Below are 22926 nucleotides of genomic sequence, written 5' to 3'. Positions count from 1 at the left end.
CTGTGACACCTTATTTCTTTTTTTTTTTTAAGGTGTGAACAGGAAGGAATGCTTACTTATATTTTCTCTTTGCTTTGCATTCTGTATCTTCATGATGGTGCATTAAGGTAACAGTGTGATCTGCAGCAATCCCAGGAGAAGCACTAATGTTACTAGAAATAAAGTGTTCTAAGGATATTATCAAGACAATTTCTGCAGGGGCAATTAATATCCTTTAGCACACCAGCTCATATAACAGGGAAAATCATGTACAGATTGAGAACAAAACTGCTACAATGAGTTTAACACCATCGTGTTAATTGATAATTCAGTTTGAGGGGAAATGGTGCCTGTTACCTTCACACCAGGAGAGGAGACCTTAGCAATGGAAAATGCAGAATTTTCCCTATTTGTTATGGGACAAGGACATCTTTATTACCATAGAAGGTCGAGGTGGGTGTGGAAGTGTTCCCTAGGATGCTTCCCGGCAGATAAAGGGGCAACCAGAGGAACATGGCCAGTTTGTTACCTACTGCAAGGAAGTGTGAATAGAAAACAGAGTACATGTGCCTCATATGAGCCATAATGTGAAGGACTACTGACTTGTTTAGGAGGAGAGAGAAAGTGCATGAAAATTCCCCAGTATCATGCAGGGCCCTGACAAAATCTGATCCTTGGGAGGCAAGTGGAGGTGATGACACTGCTTGAATATAGATGAAACACACTCCTGCTCCCCAGGACCTGGTTGGAGGAATTATTCCTCTCATTTCTTCTACCATTGTAATACCACAAAACTGAGTGAGTAGGAGGTTTCCCAGATTACCGAGGGTTTAACTCCAAGAAAAACTGGTTGGTTGGTTGGTTGGTTGGTTGGTTGGTTGGTTGGTTGGTTGGTTGGGAGTTTTTAATGGCATTTTAAACCAAATCAAACAACTTGGTCCATGGTTAGCATTCACTGATCTTCCTGGATTGAATGGCTGCTTTGGGAAGTAGCTTGGCAGAGCTTTGTCTGTAAGCCCCTTAAAGAACAAGTCTGAGTGGGACCTTTTATACAGTCCATCACCACTCTGAATATATGGACTAAAGTGTGTAAAAACCAGGGTATAAAGCTAACTGTCCACATTTCCACTTTCCTCCACAAAAAAAACATTTGACACTGATCAAGTAAATTGCTGGTTTTCAGTCTTATGCATTTTATTATTTTTAGATGAACACAGCACAAGAGGTACCTGTTTGTTTCTGTTTTGACAAGTACTAATTATCATGGCCAAGGTTAAAAGATTTAGACAACTTCCTTCCTTCTTTTCTGCAGTCAACACTATTTAAGAAAGAAGAAACAGTGACTGAAAAGAAAAATATTTTGATTCATCTTAAAGACACGAACCAATATCAAAAGTCTTGTTTAGATTTGATTTAATGAAACTCTACGTATTTTAATAATGTTGTTTTTTAAATCAGAAAACCCAGCATTTAAGATTGTTCTTCCATAGTGAAAAAAGTATAGGCAAGAAGCAGCTGGGCTTCACAAAAGGAGATACTGTACATAATGTGAAGATCCAACTTTTCTTTCCAAACTCAGTCATTTTATACAAAATCAGAATCAAATTTCACCAGTTCCAGGAAGTATTTCAGAGATCCTTCCATATTCCAACTTATTACCACAAGATGCCTCAAGGCAATCCTTTCCTCTTTACTATATCCTGTAACTGTCTTGAAGCATGCAGAAACAGAATTGCTGTAAAACTGCATTACCCTGTCACGGGCTTGAAATCCTTAGGAAAATTGTGACAGCTTTACACCTTAAATTATTTAAAGTATTTAAAGTTTAAAAGGTCTTTTTTTTTTACAATATAAAGAAATCCCATACCAAATTACTCATAAAACTGTAACAATTACTATAAAAATGTCAGCATTAACAAACAATTAGTATATACACACAATTATATATACATGATTTATGTCTCATTTAAAGATAAGGAAATTCTGTATGTTACAACACAGACTACTGGACTTCTAAGTGGGTTTCTTAATGTAGTTCAGTGTCTTCAGGGAGATCTCTAAAACACACATACTCTATAATAGGGCAGCCAATATCTATAACTAAGGGTGGGTTAAAATTAATTGCTTGACACATGAACCACACTGACTGAACAGTGATGCAAATCCTTCCGTGTTCCACTGCGCTGCAGTGAGCTGCACTCCTGCCAGAATCCATAAAAGATGGACTTAACACTGAATATGGAACCATGAATCTTGACTCTCTTGACCCTTCCCCAGCATATTTTTTCCTCAGTTCTCTTCCCATCCATATTTTTTCTTCAATTCTCTTCCCTTCCCCAGCAGAAAGCATAAATTGTATTAGCATAAAGAAGACCCAACACACCTCACAAAAACAGGGGCCCCGCCAAAAAAAAAAAAAATTAAACAAACAATAAAAAAACCCTCCACATGCTGCTTTGAGTGTAGGTGAATTTTCCTGCCCGACTCTCTGGGCTTATTGATCAGAGGCTTGAACTTTTCACCCCCGTAGTAGCCCAGGCTTTCTGATGGCCGCAGTGCGAGGCTCGCCCGCCCGCAGAGGCTCCTGCTCGCGGGTGTGACAACAAGTGACATTCATCATGTCGTGCCCTCCCCAGGAACGCCTGCGCGCCCGCAAGGCTCCTGTGATCGTGATCACACAGCCCTTTTTTGATTCGCAATAATGCAATAAACCCGATTTATACGGGCAGCGCGGAACTGAGCCCTCCTGCAGGGCGTGAAGGAGCCGTGCCCTGCCGAGGCGCGGCTTCACCTCGGGGCAGGCAGGACACACAGCTCCGGGAGCAGCAGTGTCCCGGTGTCCCGGTGTCCCTGCGGCACACGGCCACTCGGACAGCCCGTGCCCTGACACCAGGGCGGCTGAGCCCGCCCAGCGAGCCAGAAACGCTGCACTTAGCGACTGTGCTGGCTACAGGAACAGCAGCTACCCAGAAAGTTTCTTGGTGCCATTTTACATTAAAGCGGGAGCCACCAAGCCGGGGGAACGCCAAAAGGAACCCTGCAGGAAGGCGGAGAAGCCGGGACGTTGGTGCATGCTGTTTTTATTATTCTAATTACATTATTATTTTTATAACTACTTTATTACTATTAAACTTTTAAAATTTCAAAAACAAGTGACTGGCGTTTTCCACAATGCTTTGTGCGGAACACAGGCCGAGCAGAAGGAGCGGAGGGCCCGCCGAGGCCGGGCCGCAGCCGCGGTGCGGTGCCCGCCCACCCGGGCGGAGCGGCCTGAGGCGCCCGGGCCCGGCTCAGCCCGCACGGCTGCCAGGGAACGGCGTGGGGGCAAGCGACAGCAAAGCTCATCCAGCTCAGCCCCTCCACCACGGGCACACACAGCTCCCACTACAGCAGCTTGCTCTGTCCAACCTGGCTTTCAACACTTCCAGGGATGGGGCATCCACAGCTTCTCTGGGCAACCTGTTCCAGTGCCTCACCAACTTCACAGTAAAGAATTTAATCTTAATGTCTAATATAACCCTACACTCTTTCAGTTTGAAGCCGTTGCCCCTTGTCCTGTCACCCCAGGCTCTTGGAAAAGGTCCCTCTCCAGCTCTGAACCACCGCCGAGCTTAAACCACCGCGCACTCGGCGCACCCAGCCCCTGTGGGGGTCGGTGTCCGATCCGTGCCGGGGCTGCCCAGAGCCCGCCGGCACCGAGAGCCCCGAGCGGCCGCCGGCGCTGGGCAGGGCACCGCCGCCGCCGCCACAGCGGAAGCGGCTGCGCCGCCGGAGCCGGCGGACGTGACCTCACGGCACGGCCCCTCCCCTGCCCTCCTCGCCGCGTCTGGCGGCTCCCGGTCGGCGGCAGAGGAGGAGGAGGAGGAGGAGGAAGGCGGGCGGGATCCGGGATGCTGCCGGCGCAGCTCGAGCGCGCGCCGCGGCACCTGCTGGTGTGCGAGCGCGGCCACGCGCGCCACCCGCGCTCGCGGCACGCGGCGCACGTGCGGGACCACGCCTACAGCTGCCGCGTGAGTGGCGCGAGCGCGGGCCCCGGAGGGACCCCCTCAGGGAGACGGGGAAGGGAAGGGAAGGGAAGGGAAGGGAAGGGAAGGGAAGGGAAGGGAAGGCTCGGAGCTGCCCACGCCGCCCGACCCGGGGGTTCTGCCCGTCCGCCGCTCCAGGGGCGCGTTGCCGGTGCGCCGCTCGCGCCAAGCTGGGTGTTCTGTGGGGGCTCCTCCGTCCTTGCCAGAGGATGCGCGCCTCGTTTTTGGGGAGGGAAAAAAAAAAAAAAAAAAAAAAAAAAAACAAAAAAAAAAAAAAAATAACCCCGACAATTTAACTCAGAACACAATTCTAATAAAAGTTTCTGAGATGGTATTTTTGACCTTTTTTCCCCCGTTTTCATTAAATGTAATCATTAATATGGTAAAAAAAAAAGAAAAAAACAACAAAAAAACAACCAACAAAACAAAACAAAAAAAACCCCCAACAAATTAGCCCCTTTGCGTTTGTGTTCTCGCGCACCATGGGAGAAACAAACTCTTTCTTTTCTCCAGGAGCAGAGGGGTGGTGGTGCCGATTTTAGGAGCTCTCTAAACACAGGCGCAGGGTCCAGTTTAGAAAGGGGACAGCGTTTATTCCATGCAAGGTGCAAGGCGGGGTTTCCACAAGTCAAGCACACCACCTATCAAAGCTTTTCACTATTTATACATTTTAACAAACAAAGGAATTAGTGTTCATTGGCTACAAGTTACATAGTTCTCTTTTTAATTAGTATTCTATCTTCTGTTGGTTAATGAGTCTCCCATGCTGATTAATCCACGTGCTCAGTGTTTCTCTGCTTAGGAGTCAGGGAGTTTTCTGGGGTCGGTGGCTGTGTTCTCCACCTGTCAAAATGATTAATCCGCGTGCTCAGTGTTTCTCTGCTTAGGAGTCAGGGAGTTTCTGGGGTCCGTGGCCATGTTCTCCACCTGTCAAAGCTGCCTTTTATCCACTTAGAGCTGATTCAGCAGAGTTGCTGGGTTTATTAAGTTTCTTACTTATTTTGGGAGTTCTGCCGAATGTCTTTGTGGCCTGTAAATTCTGTGTTCTTTCTGTCCAGTATCAGTGGTACATCCTTCTCTCTGAGCTTTGTTAACCTCACCCTCGGTGTGAGATCACTGAAACATCTCCAGCCCTAAACGTTAACAAAGAGACCTGGACTTCACTTAAAGCTTGTTGGCTGAGCTCTTGTTTCATGGATTAAATCTCCCGTCTTGTTGATTAGGCTTGAAAGTGTACAAGGGCCAAACATCAAAGAACATCCTTAAGAAAATTTGTAGGTGTTCCACATTTTGCAGCAATCAGGCAGGACCCTGTTTCATAACCCTCTGCTCATACCCTGTAAGTAAGTTTCTGGGCTAATCGCTAACTGTTTCTGACTTCTGAGACGTTTTTAGCAAGTAATCAGAAAAGTTTCTACTGGTGTGGAAGGCAGCTCGTTTGTCAGTCCTCACTTCCCTTGAACAGGTGTGCCAAGGGAGATACACACCTGTTCTCCAAGAGCTTTGGGAAAGAAGTTTTTTTTGGGGATGGAAGGGGGAGCAAGGAGACAGGAAGCTTCATACTTGCCCATCTATTACTTGGCAGATATTACCTTGTTTTCCCTGGTCTGCCAGACTTCAGGGTTCTCTTGGTCTATGGAACATGTACAGGGAAGCTTTTAAGTGAAAGGTAAATTGAAGATTCTACTTTGGTCTTTGCTTTTGCACTAAGATTACAGAAATGTTTAGCCTACATTTTTAGTTACAGCTGCTTCATCAAGTACTCCAGCAAGAGCTGAAGGAGGTGTCCCAGTGCAACATCAAGCTAAATGTATAATGATGTGAAACGAGATCTTCTGTTAACTCATGCTGTGTAAGATCATGTCTTTACATAACACATCAAATGCTATTGTATAGCAGTAAAAAAAAACGAAAGAAAAAAAACCAAAAACCAAACAAAACTCAAACCACCAAATAATGTATTTAGTGTACCTAGAGACTATGGAAATTGATACATTTTGAAGACAGTAGCCTGATACTACTTTTTTTCCATCTCATTTTGACATAATATACTGATACATCTTTGGAAAGTAGAAGTTTTCTTTTGTATTTCTTGTTGTTTTGTTTGGTTGGGGTTTTTTCAGAACAGGTTTAGGATAGGTTTTACATGACAAATATGTTCCTAATAGGTGTCTTTTTTGATCCCGGAATGTGGCATGCTACCTGAAGTTCTGAAAAGCACAATTGCAGATATTGGAGAGTACTACCTGGTGAGGAATTTACCCATTCATGAATTGGTCGCTCATGAATTCATTGATGCTTTTGTGAAGAAAGGTAAGGAGGAAATCAGAGCTGAACAAATGCAGTCATAATGTACTTTGTTATAGCACAGCAAAATTTTTAATAGTCTTATTCTTATTTATTCTGGAAAGTGTTTTAAAGGAAGGAAAGGAAAAGTATTAAGCAAATTCTGAATGATTTGTTTATATGCTTTTTTCAGCTTTGTCACATGTGACAATCTTTGTTTACACCCACTGGATCCAAAACTCCTGTGATTCTTCCTTATAAATTTCTCTCTATTCCACCTCAATTCTGAAAGCCAGCTATCAAGAGGGCTTCCATGTATCCTCACACCCCTTTCTTCTACACCTCACTTTTATGCAGATTCTTGTAGAAATCTTCCTTCTCCCTTTTTTGTTCCTTCATACTTCAACACAGAGCTGTGCTGAGCTGTGTTCCACAGCAGGCAAGAGAAAAATATGATTCCTTATTTTTTATATTTCACTAAGAGAGCTGTGACATCTCATCCTTACCCAGTAAGAGCAAAGAGGATGCAAAGAAAGATAGAGCCTCTGCCCAGCCACCTTGTCTTTGGGTGAACGAGTAATAAAAATGTCTGGGAAAAAATTGGATTTTCCTTTTGATGACTGGGGAGATTCACAGGTGGAAGGAAAGAAAATGTTTTCATACCAGGGCGTATTATTAATATTATCCCTATTATAGGTCCTTTAAAATATTGTAAGAATGGGGTTTATAAAAATAATAACAATGCCATTTTGCTTGAGAAGGTGGAAGAAAGTTAGTCAATGAAAACACGAGTGATTCAGATGGTGTCTGTCATGTTTGGTTGTCTTGAAGTGAGTTGTTTATCTTGTCATGTCTCACTTTACAGACTGTGTAATCTCATGTTTTTCTGCTTTACTGTTAAAGGTTCATGCTACGCACTTACCTATAAGACAAAAATTGATCAAGATAATACTGCAGCTCTGCTACCAAATGGTATGGAGGATTTGTTTTGGTTTCAGTAATACGTGTCAATTGTGGTCTGGGTTTTTTTCATTTTTTCTGTTTTTTTTTTTTTAAATTTGGAATGATGTAAACTGGATAATAATGCTTACTGTACTTGCCAGCTTTGTTAGAAATACATGTGAATTCTAAAAATACTAATTTTAGCTCTCTTTTTTCATTCATGCTGTTAAATTTTTTATCTCATCTAAAGGAAATTAAAAACCAATAAAAATCAGCTTCGTTTATGTGTAGTCAGATTGTCAGTGCTTCAACCATAATTGCAATTGCTACATAATTGCTTTGGCATCTTTACAAGGACTGCAATCTTCGTAAAAACATTGCATTCCAACTTCGTGTTTCCTACTGGTCTTTAAGACAGAATTTGTACCAAAATGGAAAGTTATCAGCACTGCTTAGGATCACTTTTAAAATACTAAGTGTTTATTCTCATGAGACCCCCACCTTGGGTACTTCATTCAACTCTGGGTCCCCAGCACAGGAAGGACACAGACCTGCTGGAACAAGTCCAGGACACAAAGATGCTCACAGAGCTGGATAACCTCTCATGTAAGGACAGGCTGAAAGAGCTGGGGTTGTTTAGCTTGGAGAAGAGAAGGCTCTGGGGAGAATCACAGTGCCTGCCTGTACCTAAAGGGGGCCTGAAAGCAAACCACAGAGGAAAAATTTTTAACAGGTCATGTAGTAGTGGGATGTGGGGGAATGGATTCAAACTGGAGACCTCTCCTGTAAGGACAGGCTGAAAGAGCTGGGGTTGTTTAGCTTGGAGAAGAGAAGGCTCTGGGGAGAATCACAGTGCCTGCCTGTACCTAAAGGGGGCCTGAAAGCAAACCACAGAGGAAAGTTTTAACAGGTCGTGTAGTAGTGGGATGTGGGGAAATGGATTCAAACTGGAGAAAGGTAGGTTTAGATTGGATATTAGGAAAAAAGTCCTTACTGTGAGGGTGGTGAGGCCCTGGAACAGGTTGCCCATAGAAATTTTGGTGCCCCATCCCTGGAAGTGTTCAAGAGCAGGCTGTATGGGGCTTTGATCAACCTGGTCCTGAGCAACCTGGAGGGTGTGTCTGCCAATGGGATGGAATTGGATCATCTTTACTGTCCCTTCCAACCCAAACTGTTTGATGATTCTGTGATTCCCTGAGGACTATGTAACACGATGGAATTGGATCATCTTTACTGTCCCTTCCAACCCAAACTGTTTGATGATTCTGTGACGATTCTGTGATTCCCCGAGGACTATGTAACATATTAAAAGTCTATTTCAAATGCACCAAGTTTTATGAGAAGACATCATAAAATGTCCCGCATCTCAGGTGAGAAAATGAAGCTATTTTGAGCTTCAATTACATTGTCTTATTTCAGTAACAGTATATAAGATATAATAGAAATACAAACTGGTCTATCTGCCCTCCAGTCTAAGAAGCTGTAATATGACAGGTGCCCATGTGGGCATGAGTAAATTCAGATTGTTCAGAAGAATTATTTTATTAAATGTCTGTTAGCACAGTCCTGGCAAAACAGATACTTGATAGCGATGGAGTTTGTGTGATACAAGTGTTACAAGCTGTGCACAATTATTGCAGAGGCAGTGGTACAGCGCCTGGTGATGTCACTGTCTGAACTCTTCCTCTGCAGTCTTATTTGTTTGTGTTCTGTGCTGTGCTGTTAGTTGTGCAGTGGAACCCAAGGACTGTGTTAGAGAGGGAGCTGCTGTGTGAAGCTCTGTACCAAGCAGCAGCAGCCAGATCTGGTTTATGAGCACAGAAGCAGCGTTGTTCCAGCATGCATCAGCTCATCGCTAGCAGGCGTAGTTTACTCAGAGTGAGTAGTCCCACTGGACTTGGGGGAACTGCTTTTGTTTATTTAGTTGAGCAGTGCATGTTGAGCATGAATGTTTACTAAATCAGGCCCTTGTGCAATGTAGTGCTCAGCTAATGATACAGCAAGTGCTAGAGGATGAGTGGAGGAAAGATGGAGACAATGAACTGGGTAGTACAGTCAAAAAGCTATGATTATCTCAGAAATGATATTATGCTTTTCTTACTCTAGTTCACAAGACCTCTGATAAAAAAAGAGTAATTGAGTTATAACCTTTTTTATTTAAGGATTAATCTGGTAATCCATTTAACTGGAACTAAGGAGTCTGCATTACATTAGTAATACCATTGATCCAAAGCTAACATTGTAAAAGGTGTACAGTTCTCAAAAACCTTCAAAGGGAACCAAGTAGAAGATTATTTGTATTAAAAATGGGTTTGTTTATAGGTAAACTGATTCTGTCAGTGGATAAGGATACTTATGAGGAACTTGGACTGCAAGGTCGCCCTTCTCGGTATTCAGGCAAAAAAGTAATGCGATACAGTAAGTATTTATATAAACAGGAGTTATTAAACAAGCACCTTGTTGGGCTGTTGAAACTTCCCTTTCACTACAATTAGTTGTTGTCTAGGTTATGTTTTTCCAGATGCAGATACAAGGACTGTCTGAAGAAAGAAAGTACTTTTTCTCCAAGTAGTAAAGCAGCTTTAAGGACACAGATACATCACCTTTTCAGTACTCTATAAAAATTTTTAATTTCAAGGGTTCTCATTGTGTTGTTTCTACTGAGTGATGTAGTACTTAAGAATTTTTGCATACTCTGCACAGTGTCTATACCTGCTGATTTAAGTCAGAAAATTTTAAACTGATTAAGGAGGTGTTTAAAATGTATGCACTGTGAAGAGCCTCACCCAAGGCTGCGTGCTTGAAAGACAGAATTGTTCTATGTTTCACACATCTAAAATGGTAATCTCTATGTACCAAGTACTTGAAAATCATAATTTTTTAACAGCTGCAGAGGAGACATCTTGAGTGTGAATTTTATTAATTTGTCTTTTTAGGACATAAAAAAACCCAAACACATACACTGTGCCATCTCAAATGTATTGGAACTTGTGGCAGTTGATAGCTGTAGTTACAAAACACTTTAGAAGGGAAAAGTTGTTATCTCTAGTAAGTATTGTGGCAAAATGGGACATCATTTTACGATTCTGATCATGAAAATGTATCATCATGTTTCCATTTGAAAAATAAATATAACATATGCATCAACAATTCACCTAGGAAAAAACTAACCTATTGAAAAAGTGTCATTGCTGCATACATGATTTTTGTTGTTAGAAATTCTAGTTCTTTTTTTTTTTTTTTTTCATTTTACGATTCTGATCATGAAAATGTATCATCATGTTTCCATTTGAAAAATAAATATAACTTATGCATCAACAATTCACCTAGGAAAAAACCAACCTATTGAAAAAGTGTCATTGCTGCATACATGACTTTTGTTGTTAGAAATTCTAGTTGTTTTTTTTTTTTTACTGCTAATAGCTTGCCTAATTACCAAGATACTTTTAAGGCACCGTTAAGGGACTTCTGTCAGTGGCATTTCAAGAGGAATCTGTCCCTCTAGTCACGAGGAAGCAGTTCCAGGTTATATCAAAATAAGGACAGCAGGAGATGAATATGTATTTACATAATGGGGAGTCATATTTGCATAACCAAATACTTTGTAAAGATTCTGTAGATGTAAAGAGGAAGTTTAATGTTCTTTGGTTTCTTTGTGCTTTTCTAATTTAATAATCAACTTTAATTAGGTGCCAATAGCTATTGTGTATTTTCTGCAGTTATCACTATTGATTTGGCTGATGCTGGCTTTCACCCTGAGAGCAAGAAACATAACAGAGTGCTTTGGGCCTTGAAAGAAAAGAAACCTTTAGAATTTGACTTTCTACTGGCTTGGTATAATACAGGTAAATAAGAACTAAAAGTAAAACTAAAATGCAACTGACATGAAGTCCAAATATTTTTAGTTTACTGTTTTTTTTCTAGTGATTGTCCAAATGCATTTTCAGTGGAGGGAAAAGTTAGATTAAAATGTGTATGGGTGGGATTTTTTGTTTGGTTGGTTTGTTTGTTTGGGGTGGGGAGCGTGTTACTTCCTGTGCACAGAACATCTCCGTTCAGGAGCACAACAGTGATTCATAGGAGATAGATTAGTTGCTTCATTTCCTTTCTCTATGTTGCCCAGGCTTTCTGGCAAAACTTTGCCTGTTTGATGGTGCTGCCTCTTCTTTATAAATTTGTGACATATGTAACCATGATCAATACTCTTTTTTTTGATTGTATTTTTTTAATTAAAACACATAAGTTATGTGTCTAGTTACATACTTAGGATGGGGAACTCTGGTTTCCTCAGTAGTTACAGGACATGTACAGATTCCCTGTTTACATCATGTGCCCAGATACACAGACTGCTGTTTGATCACTGTATTCTCAAGCACTTGTTTGAGATTGGAGCCAAGTAAAAGGTTGCTGTAAGAAATTGTACTGTTTCAAGTGATCTTCTATTATTTGTTTATCTACTGTTTTCTAATTACACTTATTTTTTCTTCTGGACTTAAGGATATTTCCTCCTCTGAGGGAAACTTTTTAAGTCCCCAGTTGTTTTTATTACCTCAGAACAGGCTTTATGTAGGGTTATGTAGCATTTGCATAGAACTCATGAAAACTGCAAGTGTCTGTACTGAAAAACATGGTTTTCTTCATCACAGATGTGTAACTTCTGGTGTTGTTTTGCTTTGAGTCTTCACACTAGGGAGAAAGGATATTAGAAAGGTCCCTGAGAATGCTTTCCCATCTCCTCTTTGTATTGTTCATTTTTCCTGGCTCTTTAAGGCCAAGTGTGAAAAGGAGTTAACTCATGAGAAATGGAAGCTGTTTACAAGCTCCTTTAGGAGTGTCCCATGTTTCACTTTATTCCTTCATGCTTCCCCTCCCCCTTTCTAAGTACTAATCACATGACAAGGATGCTTCCTTGTTTGTCACACAGAAATTGTTTAAAGGCTTGCAATTCCCGTCCTTGTAATCTTCAGGAAAGAGTCACAGTGAAGGCTGTTGCTACCATAAATGGTGACATAAATCCAACTGAGGTGGCAGATCTTCACGCTCAGCTTGCTTGGATTTATTGACCCTGGACAGAGAGCAAAATGCCTCTAGGGCCACTATTTGTCATATGTTTGCTGCTGACCATGCTAACAGCATTCAGGAAGAATAGCATTTTTTTCCTCAATTTCTTACATCCCCAAAACAGGTCAGGTCAATAATTTCCTGAATATGGAGTTAAATCTGAATGCATTTCTGTGCAAGAATCTTGTGCTCATAACACACAAAAGACTATTAGTTCCTTAGTACTGACAAAAATAAAACATTTATAGGTTTTTATTAATAGATATGAGACATTTTGTAGATTCTGCTGGAAGGGAAAAAGTGGGCTGTGTTTTGTCGAGAGAATCTGTGTCCTCTGTGAATATTCTGCTTTCAGCCTTCCTGCTGATATCTGGTGTTTCTTGCTATGGCCAGCACTGCAGGATTTTTGGTTTTCATACTCAGTTTTCCCACACTGTGGTTTTGGCACCAAGAAGAACAGGAAAAGCATCTCATGTCTTTAATGACAGAGGCAATACAATCTTTTTTCTATTGTTGTAATTTCTATCACAATTTTACGTGTTTATTGTATTGGATGAAATTCGGTGGTTTCTGAAGAGCTTTGATGATGTGCCTGGTTCCTGTTAACATAGAAAGCTGTCCTGTAGCTAGAGGAATTGTTCTGTTAGGGTCTGACTGTAATCTTTGAGATTTCCTGCATTTAGGGTCATAGCTGAGACTCCCACATGCAGCAGACATGTAAAATGTATGATTTTCTATATTTCACTAGGAATTCTAGGGCAAAATGATACATTATTTGAACCTGTTAGGCTAACAAATGCCAATAGAATGTAAGGAAGATCATCTCTTCTGGCACTTTTCATACTTAAATACATCTGTATAAAAATACTAAATTAAGAAGAATTCAATGACTGCCTGTCTTTGTCACTATGCCCTTTGGAACAACCTCTTTTTGAAGAATGACTGAAAAAATGAGCTTAACTCTCCTTTTTCTACTCCCCCAAATGATTGTCCTTGATGACATAAATATGATTGATAGACTTTAGGCAGTCCATATTTTCTGATAGGAAATTTTAGATATGGTATTCCACAGTGAACTCTACCCTGTTCTTGAATTTCTGCTGTTTACACGTGCCTTTTCTGTGGTATTTGGGTGTTCATCTGCACATCAGACTTTTCATGAGTAAGGCATTATTTCTTGGTCTCCTAGGCACCCATTGTTGCTTTTTGAAAATAGCACACATTATCTGGGATTTGAAATTTTGGAGAATTTATTCCATGTCAATTACCTTCCTGCTTCAAAAGCAAGTTGGTAATATCTCTGAATTTAAAATATGCCTGCTTAAGTTAGTTTTTTAGTCTAGGTACCTGCTGGTTTGGGTCTCTTACTAGTGCTTTCCCACAAGTCCATCAAGGTACATTTAATTCTTACAGCCATACTGCATTGAAGAGGTATTGGAGAGAGGAGAGTAGGGGTGAGTTTATTCTTCTAGTAAAGTGACATTGGTGATGTATTTTGATTTCTTTACCCTCTCTTTTTTCTTCTGTCTTCAGTCTTTATACTCCAGATTATTTTGGAATTTCTCTTGGCATCATTGATAAATCTGTCCTTAAACCTCTAATCACATGTTCACTTTTCCATTATTCAGGGAAAACGCTGTTCTGATGACATCCCTGCTTCATTTTATCTGTTCCTTTTCAAGAATACTCTGAGTTCATCTTTTTAACAAGCTCATTTTATTACTTATGCAGTTAATTCTGCTTGAATTTTCTATTGGCAAATCTACACTTTGTAGTTAGATAGCAAATTTACTGAGCTGTATTAATTTGCCGAATTTTGCACTAACTTTTATTTCCAAGACGACAAGGGAGCTGAAGATTTTGAGGTTCTGCCATGGATTAAAAGCACACAAGCAGTTTCACGCTGCATTTTTATGTTTATATACAAATGTTTCATGTATTTACTGCTTCTTTTGTTTAGTAGTTTTGTAACAGCTGTTTGTGGTACTGTGTTGTTAAGGTGCAGAGGGATCAACATTGATGTCATACTTTTCAAAAAACCAAATACAGGCCCTGAAGCCAAAAATAACATTCAGCACCTTAAGGGACTTGCAGTGTCCAGTGTTACAAAGTAATGATCTGCAAGGAAAACCGGAGGAGTCCTGCAGTACAGAGGAGCTCTTTGAATGGCTGGGTGCTGTCTTGAATCAAGTTAGCTTGTAAGTATTTGAATTTGTTTGATCTTTGAAAATGTTTTAAGTAAGGAAAGCCACAATTTATTTTAAGAAATAGTTGAATAAAAATTAAGACAGACACTGTTTTGTAGGTGAGAGTCTTTTGTGCAGTTAAGTGTTTATTTAAGTCTTGAATGACTTTCTTGGTGTTTTAGGGGTACCCATATGTACTGGATTGGGCTGGGATAGAGTTAATTTTCTTTGCAGTAACTGGTGTGGTGCTGTGCTTTGGATTTGTGACTAAGTGTTGGTAACAGGGGATATTTTAGCTATTGATGGGTAGGGCTTGCACAGTCTGAAGGCCTCTTTCTGTCTCTCCTATGGCCTGGCCAGTGAGGAGGCTGGGGGGTGGGCAGGAGCCAGCCAGGACAGCAGAGCCCAGCTGAGCAGAGAGATGTCCCACACCATGGGATGTGGTGACACACTCAGCAGCAAAACCTGGGACGAGGATGGGTGGGAAATGTTCCGAGTTCCAGTGTTTGTCTTCCCAAGTCAGTTAGAAGCTCTGCCTTCCTGGGGATGGCTGCACATCTGCCTGCCCATGGGAAGTACTAAATTAATTCCTTTGCATGCTTTGCTTTCATGTGGAACTTTTCCTCTGCTTATTAAATTGTCTTTATCTCAATCCATGCATTTTCTCCCATTACCCTTTTGGTTCCGGGGGGAGTGAGTGAGGGAGCAGCTGTGTGGTGTTTGGGTGCTTACAGGGTTAACCCACAGCACCATGAGATCTTTGGTATTGATTTCTTGGTCATTAGTTACTTGGCATTAATTTAGATGATATACATGGATCCTACTTGTTTGGTACAAGTTCTGATTACTAAGACATCCTATAGAATATTTAAAGCATATTTATTTCAGTTACTTCATTGTTTTTTCTTCCAGAGACAACAAATCCTCCAGCTTCTTATCAACCTATTGCTGCCCTGAGCCCAACACAGTGGTGGAAAAAGCTTTTTTGTGCACAATCACAGGCTTTATAATTCCTGAGAAGATTATTCAGTTACTGGAGCAGCTGTGGTAAGGACTGACAGGAGCACATTACTATAGCACTTGTACTCAAACACTTCTTATTTGAAATCACGTTTAAATACTTTCAAGTTGGAAAGAAATAGCAAAATATATAAATGTAGACTTTTGTTTTAATTAGGAAATGAGCTGGAAGCTTGACGTCACTATAAAATGTAATAGAAAATTTTGAATGCCTTGAATTTGAAAAAACCTGCCCTGTATTGTAGGCATGACTTTGGTTTTTATCTGAATTTCTAAGAAACTGGCTGTATGGTACTCCTGGTTGTATGTGGACTGGATGGTATCTGGCTTTCATTATTCATAATCTATTTCCTCTCTGATGGTAAAAGTATTTTTGTCAAGCATAGCCTTAAACTACTTTACTTCCTCCAATGTCTTTTTTCTTCCCTGATAGCAATTGTTCTCATTAAATTTTCAATTTTCTGAAAGACAGTGCATGCTGTAGGAAAGTCAGAACTGCTACTTTATAACTTAGAACTTTTTCTAATTGCTACAGCTGGCAGATTTGCCATATATAAAACTATGATAGGAATAACAGTTAATCTTATTTTGTTCCCTAATGTATTCTGAATATTTTCTTTCAAGTGTATTTATTATGGACTAAATTTTTTAACTGTTAATAAATTTTCACTGAAGTGTGTCTTTGATTGTTTTACTTTATACTGTAGACTTGAATGTGCTGCCTATTCCATTATGATCACTGATTATCTTGTCTTCTTGCTTGCAGTTGCTATTTTGGTGAACCAAAACTGGCATATTGGCTGACCTTAACTGTGCATGGCTTTGCAGACAGCCCTGTTTCCTGGAGAGAAAGTGAACATGGTTTCCACAAAGGAGGAGAGAACTTGTACAACTTTGTCATTTTTAGAAATCTGGACTACTGGCTTCAGATGGCTGTAGGAGCTCATGATGATTGTCCTCCATAAAGCTGTGTCCACAGAAGAAGTTCTCTAGTTATTCTATGTTACTGACAGAAAACTAATAAAATATTTTTATACAAGTAGTTATGTAACAGATTTAAGTACTGAGAGTCTGTTCATGGTTTTGTTATTTGTAGCCAATTGCAGGAATGGATTTTTGTTTCTTTACTGTCATACAATGCCTTCTGAAAAACTTCACAAAACTTCACAGCTTTTAGGAAAAGTTTAATTTGTTGAGTTATTATCAGGAATTGACTGTAGATAGACCTCTTTTCCAGGAGCAAATTTGGAATTTGAAAGTTAGCTTTACAGATTGCTAGCTAAAATATTTTTCAGGAAAGCTCATTTTGGGCTTAAGTGTTTTATTTCTTTACATTAAAAACCTTTATATCCCTGTTAAAGATATTTCTGCCTACATGCTAACAAAAAAACCGAAGGTGTGGATGTGTTCTTGATTTGGTAGGGGTAGGAGAATAAAGGTGAGGAGAAGGTGTGTGGCACTGGAAGGAGCACCCATTAAACCTAGAAAAAGTGAAGGCTTACTGACCTGTCCCCCTGCTTTTGCAGATCACAGTTGATTATCAGAAGTGTGTTTCTGACAGCGATGCAAAAGTCTGCTGCTGCTTTTCTTAACTGACCTACACACACACACACACACACACACACAAAAAATCTCTACTTTAAAAGGAAGGGTGTGGGTCTTGCTTACAGGGCAACTTTGCAAAAGTCTGCTGCTGCCTTTCTTAACTGACCTACACACACACACAAAAAATCTCTAAAAGGAAGGGTATGAGTCTTGCTTACAGGGCAACTCATGGAGCTGAGTCCCACCGCGATGTTATTGCAGACACGTTTCTGGGAAGGAAGCTGTGGATGTGCCCTCACACAATGCACTAGGTGTGAAACAGGTTTTGTTAACAGTAAATAATGCTGGGAGCATAGGCAGCTATAAAGAATCCATTCTATTCCTGTTGCAATCCATGGAAAGGTGGATGGTGTTTGAGGAAGGTGGGATTTGGGGTTTGTTTTGAGGTGTGGGTACATATCATTACAGTACCAATGCAGTGCTAAAATTGAAGTTGGTCACTTGATGGAGTGAGAGATGAGTACTGGAAACTGGGGAAAAGCTGTAGTGGGAATGTCAGGGTGAGCGGCACAGAAAAGCGGACTGTGGGAAGCAGCTAAGCTCTATTTTTATCTGTTTATTTTTTCTCTTCAGTGAGGACAGTCATGCTGGATGATTTACCAGGTGGTATTTGTCTAGCACTCCCCTCCACTAACCATGACCCTCTTTTGCTCAAGTTCTGCTACATGTCCTACAAACACAACTCCAATGAATCAGCAAACAGTGTTCTAAATCATGACGTCGTCTGGTTTTTAGTAGGCTGCCAGGAGCAGAAGTTACATGTACAGACACAGACTCACACAGTCACAAACTGAATAGACAATGGTACAAGAGTCTGGGAAAATTCTTGCCTTGGCACACGACTAGGGAATACTTAACATGATTGTGTTTCATTGCTGTGCATCAGTGTGAAGGGCTTGAGTTGTTGACTGAAGTCTGCTTTTGAAAGTGTCTGTTGAGGCATTATGGACTTACATAACAGAAACTAGTAACAAGAAGTATCTTCCTTTTTCCTCTTGACCAGAAGGTTGAGTTTTTGCTTGAACCTTCCTGGAAGGTATACCTGTAGCAAAAATTCTAATACAAAGTTTAAAATCCTAAATTTTTATGAAAAATTTAAGCTTGTAGTTTCAGAGCTAGTAACTGTAAGCCCTGTGAATGTGATCATCTTTCTACCAGATTCTAGTAAAACCTTTTCCTCAGCAGTGTACATGGGCATAAAACCACTGTATATTGCTTGAGGGGAAAAAAAAACTCACAGAAGTAAGAATCTGTTATGGATGGGTTTGCTTCCCATAGTGGTTCCAGAAGCAGCTGTGGGACTTGACTCTGAAGTGGCAGCCGTAGGACCAGGTGAAGTGATTTTTGTAATGAAAATCAGGTGAAGTGATTTTTCTAAAGGCTGCAAGAGCAGGTTGGGCTCCTTGGTGGAGAAGGAGCTGCAGAAGTGCTGGTGGGTGCACAGCAATTGCCTCAGCGAGACCATTCTGGAAGGCAAGCTGAGAAAAAGGCTTTCAGCTCCCAGTCCTCTTTAGCATGTAAGTATTAAGGTTATTTTGGTTTTTTTTTGGTGGATATTTAGGGAAATCTTAGCAGATTGGTCAGCCCCTTCCCCTCCTGTGTACACAGGTAATGGACTGCAAGCATTTCTCAAAGCTCAGTGTTGTGATGGCTGTGCTGCATCCTACAGTCTGTAGTTATCTGCTGATGGTGGCTTCAAATGGCTTTTCCAGCTAGGGAAGGGATTAAAATACTGTCTGTGAATCCTGTAACTTGAGATGCTGGGCTGGTTTCTAGCTTTCTCCTGTTTTCTTTAAACATATAAAGTAAAATTGAAAAAACTTCTGCTGCTAATAGGCACTGCAGTTGGTCTAATCTTAGGCTCTATGAGGTGATACTGTGCTAACCAGATCCATGCTTCCTAGCAAGGTCCAGTGTTGCACTCACCTCTAAGGAGAGAGGCTTTCCTGTGCTTGCTGAATTTTGTAGTTGCAGAGAAGAAAAACTGGGGTGGAATTTACTTCTATCTTACTTCCTGAAAAAAAACCCCAAAAATTAACCCAGGGGAATATTTTTTTCCTGGGATGAGGTACAGCAGTCTGTCCTTTACTATCTGTATGGAGTACTGTGTCTCTCCAGGAGACTCCCAAGCATGGAGGAGAGCCTTGCTGAGAAGAGGAATAGGCAGGCATTGCTCAGATGTTTGGGGATCCTGTTAGGAGAGAAGATCTGAGACTGAGCCAGGTGGGCAGTAGTTCAAGGAGGGATTGGCCAGGGCATGTGAGGTGAAAATAAAAGTTTTTTCTCTTGAGAATGAAAAATGGTTGCTGGTGATGTTCTTACCCTTTGTGCCTGCCTGTTAGGGAGAACAGGAAAATGCAAAAGGTTCCTGAGAGCCGCAAAAGTGATGGGGAGCAGCTGTGCACCAGCTGCTTCTGAGATCAAAGGCGACTAAGTGCTTACTAAAAAATTTTGCCTCAGGGGAGTGTTTTATCTAGCATGGGGAAGGAGAGCCAAATATCTGAATGCAGAGACAAGCCTGAGGCAAGCTGGTTGTGTGAGAAGTAGAGGTTTTCTTGTCCTGGAATGTGGACAGACAGTGATAAGCCACTCCTTGAGAGCTAGGGAATTGCTCTGCTTTAACCTCAGCCTCTGTGGTAAACTGTGCAGCCCTGCCTCCGTGCTGGTGGATGGAGAGGGAATTTTGTTGAGAGGTTACTGGGGAGTAGCAGAACCCTCTGGAAATGGGCCGCAGAGACCATGTGCTTTTCCAGGCACACTGTCTTTGACTAAGTGTTTATGGGTGTTCATAGATTGGTTGGCGTAGAACAAATGGAGGACAAACTTCCATGTTGACAGAGGAAGACGAAAGCTGAGGTAGTTGGATAGCATCTGTTGCATAGAATCACTCTAAATAGAACATATCTGCCTTTTTGGTTTGCAAATGCTGCCTGAATCAGAAACCTCTCTGGAGAAATAAAGGTGTATATCCCATTAAGGTGTGCATCCCTTTAGGAAGAGTGGGAGACTAATGATGGTGATGGTACTACCATTGATGGTTGTGTGAGAAAAGGAATATTGGCATGAGGGGACTCCGGCAAAAGTTACAGATAAGGATGTGAAAGAGAAATTTCTTTCTCAGATTCCAGAGATGCAGGGGGAAAACAGGGAGACTTGGCACAGGCAGAATTCAGGGAATGCAGGAGAGACAAGAACCTGTGCTAATCTAAGGCAGCTTGAAAGAGAAGTGACAGAGCCTAATGAAAGAGAAACATCAGCTCTCTTCTGGTTGCATCATGCTCTCATTTACTGGGAGATATCCATTTTTGGAGAGGCTAGTCAATAGGTAAAGCTGGATGACTGGAAAAAAAGCCAAGTTCATATCTCATCAGCCTGGGGTTTGAATAGCAATTGTGGGAGCAAGGAAGGTTTCACAAAGATGGACCATAATGTTCTTGTCGGAAGCAAATTGTGTGCTTTTATTATTCCTTGGTACAAGCTGCCTCTCTTTGGTTTATAGAGAAGTTATAGAAATGCCAAAAATTCACAACCGTCTTGGGATAGGTCAGATTCTGTAGATGATGCTGTTAATTGCAATTAGCAGCTGGGCTGCTCACCCAGTGCTGCAGAGACACGGTGGAGTTTTGCTCATGCAGGGAGTGTCCCTGCTACAGCTACTACAAAAAGAAATGGTAAGGCAGACAAGAGATATAAAGGAAAAGGAGAACTTAAGAGGAGTGTTTCTCTTCCCCCTCTCATGGGAGGTGCATAGCAAATCTGTGGCTGATCTGGGATTAGAATGAAGCCTTTTTGTAGCTAGTCCAGTACTCTAGCTGCTAGATTATAGTTCCTCTGATGCTGTTAATTAAAGATTAATGCCTGCAATTGACTCTGTCTTAATGTGGCAGCCATGCTGGAACATGTTTGAACTGTTTCTCTTTATCATTTTTATTCACAGTGTGGAGTTTAAAGACCAAAACTGGAGAATAATTGAATTAGCGGGCTATTAAATAACCACCACCTTTTGAATAGTAACAAGAACTTCAGAAATATCTGCCATAAACTAAGGCAACTTCTTACAAAGCAGTGGCCTCTGTTTCACCCTTGGAAGTAGCTTCCAGCACTACTGAACAGAACTTATTTTAATGCAGCTGAATACAGGAGCAAAAAGGGGGAGCTAAAGTGACTTTGAGCAGTTTTCAGCTTTCCAGAAAGCAAAGAGCAGGGAGCCTTGGCTAGGGCAAGTTTCTTTTAGTTGGCTTTCTTAGCACAATTTAGTTATTAGCATATGGATGTGTTTTACAGGGAAATTGAAGAATATCCTAAGCACTGGAATAGGCTCTTCTGCGCCCTCCCCACCCCACTGTAAAATATAGATAAATATTGTTATTAATATTATTGCTGTTAATGACTAAGGCAGATGTCCAGGTTCTATAGATGCTGACAGCCTTTCTGCATCATCTATCAGTAGTGGTACAGAGAATGCACAGGGACTAAGATTTATTGTGTGGTTGCAGTTGGATAATGGCATATTTATTGATTTATCATGCAGACAAATATTTCTAATTTTGTCACTGTTGAAGTTTTTAGCCCTATTCAGTGCAGCCAGAAGGAGTATGCATTTTTAAAGGCTTTATCAAGATAAAGAGAGACTCTACAGGAAGCTAGTGCTATTACATGGCGATTTTCACAAGTTTTTGTAGTTTGGCATGGAATAAAATCCTTAACGAACTGGGCACTACTCTGTCATTTGGACAAGGCTGATTCCTATTTATGAAGAGAGTTTCCTTCTTTGTTATTGTTGGGAATTAAGAATTTAAATGGTCTGCTTTTGCAGAGCAGATGCAAAACCCAGTAGTGATACATTGGTCTTTATGCCTGTTTTTTGGTCAGATACGAAATTCATCTTTACCTTTCCCGGTGTCAGAACAAGGTGTTGTAGCCTCATAAAATTATTTAAATGTGGTCACATATTTTTGAGCTTTGTGATCATTTGGTATAATTTGCTTTCCTATAATTGACTTAAATGCCATATCAGGTACTTGTGACTGATCTGACAGGAAGTGGTGGTGTGTTCTGTTCCTGGTGTCACTGATGTCTGTGCTGCTGTTCAGGATGGCATGACTTGCATCTCTCATGTTAAATACTTCAGAATCACAGTCTGAGACTCGTGCAACCTCTGTGCCTGCACTGATCTTAAAGGTCAGTAGGAATAGCTGGCATTTAGCAATTCAGTGTATGAGTTTGCAAGCTCCATGAATTAAGTATTTAAAATTATATAAGCACCTTCAGATTATATCTGTAAAAAGCAGCAGTCTCTACAGAGTTTTGAAAACTTTAAAAAAGCAGACCATTGTGGTGTTTATTTGTGACAATTAACTCCCCAAGGCATTGACAGCCTTCAGGCTGGACACCCAGCCCCACAAAGTGCATTTCCTTTTCTTCTCAGAGCAGAGGTGCAGAAAAGTGGGTGTGCTGAGAAGTATCCACCTACACTGGCTGGGAGACAGTGTGAAGGATTACAGTGCTCTTTTGGCTTCAGCTGTGCTCTGCCCTGGTGGCAGTGGAAATTTGGTGGAGGGGTTTTGGTTGTTTGGTTGTGTTTTTCAGTTTGGTGTGGTTTTTTTTTTTGTTTGTTTTTTTGGGTTTTTTTTTTTTTTTTTTTTTTTTTTAAGGGTGGGGTAGGACATGAGGACAGACAGTTTGAGATGGAAAGTGAATAGGAAGTGCCTGGTGTGCAGTGATGGAGACCTCCAGGTTTTATTTGTAGCCCTGGTAACAAATTGCTGGCTGACCTTTTTTTTGTTTTTTTTTTTTTGGAAGGGTGGGGTAGGACATGAGGA

The 22926-nt window shown here is 41.0% G+C and overlaps 1 protein-coding gene across 4 annotated transcripts; it reads left to right on the top strand.

The window, feature by feature from the left end:
* Nucleotides 1-3782: 3782 nt before the first annotated feature.
* On the top strand, nt 3783-16562 carry RPP40 (ribonuclease P/MRP subunit p40). Of its 4 annotated transcripts, none has more exons than XM_039712197.1 (9): nt 3880-3989; nt 5746-5856; nt 6213-6317; nt 7194-7262; nt 9555-9650; nt 10952-11077; nt 14293-14491; nt 15392-15526; nt 16266-16562. In XM_039712197.1, exons 2-9 carry the CDS (start codon nt 5850-5852, stop codon nt 16462-16464), a joined length of 936 nt encoding a protein of 311 aa, XP_039568131.1. In that variant the 5' UTR covers nt 3880-3989; nt 5746-5849; the 3' UTR covers nt 16465-16562. The 4 variants fall into 4 exon arrangements, with proteins under 4 accessions (XP_039568127.1, XP_039568129.1, XP_039568131.1 ...); XM_039712196.1 differs by having other exon boundaries at nt 3881-3989; nt 6173-6317; XM_039712193.1 differs by lacking the exon at nt 5746-5856 and having other exon boundaries at nt 3783-3989; nt 6173-6317.
* Nucleotides 16563-22926: the final 6364 nt, after the last annotated feature.

Source organism: Passer montanus, unplaced genomic scaffold (assembly GCF_014805655.1).
Source record: "Passer montanus isolate IOZ18808 unplaced genomic scaffold, ASM1480565v1 scaffold26, whole genome shotgun sequence".
In the NCBI taxonomy this organism is placed as follows: Eukaryota; Metazoa; Chordata; class Aves; order Passeriformes; family Passeridae; genus Passer; species Passer montanus.
The sequence above is the reverse complement of the archived record's forward strand: the minus strand, read 5'-3'. Positions and strand labels throughout refer to the sequence as shown.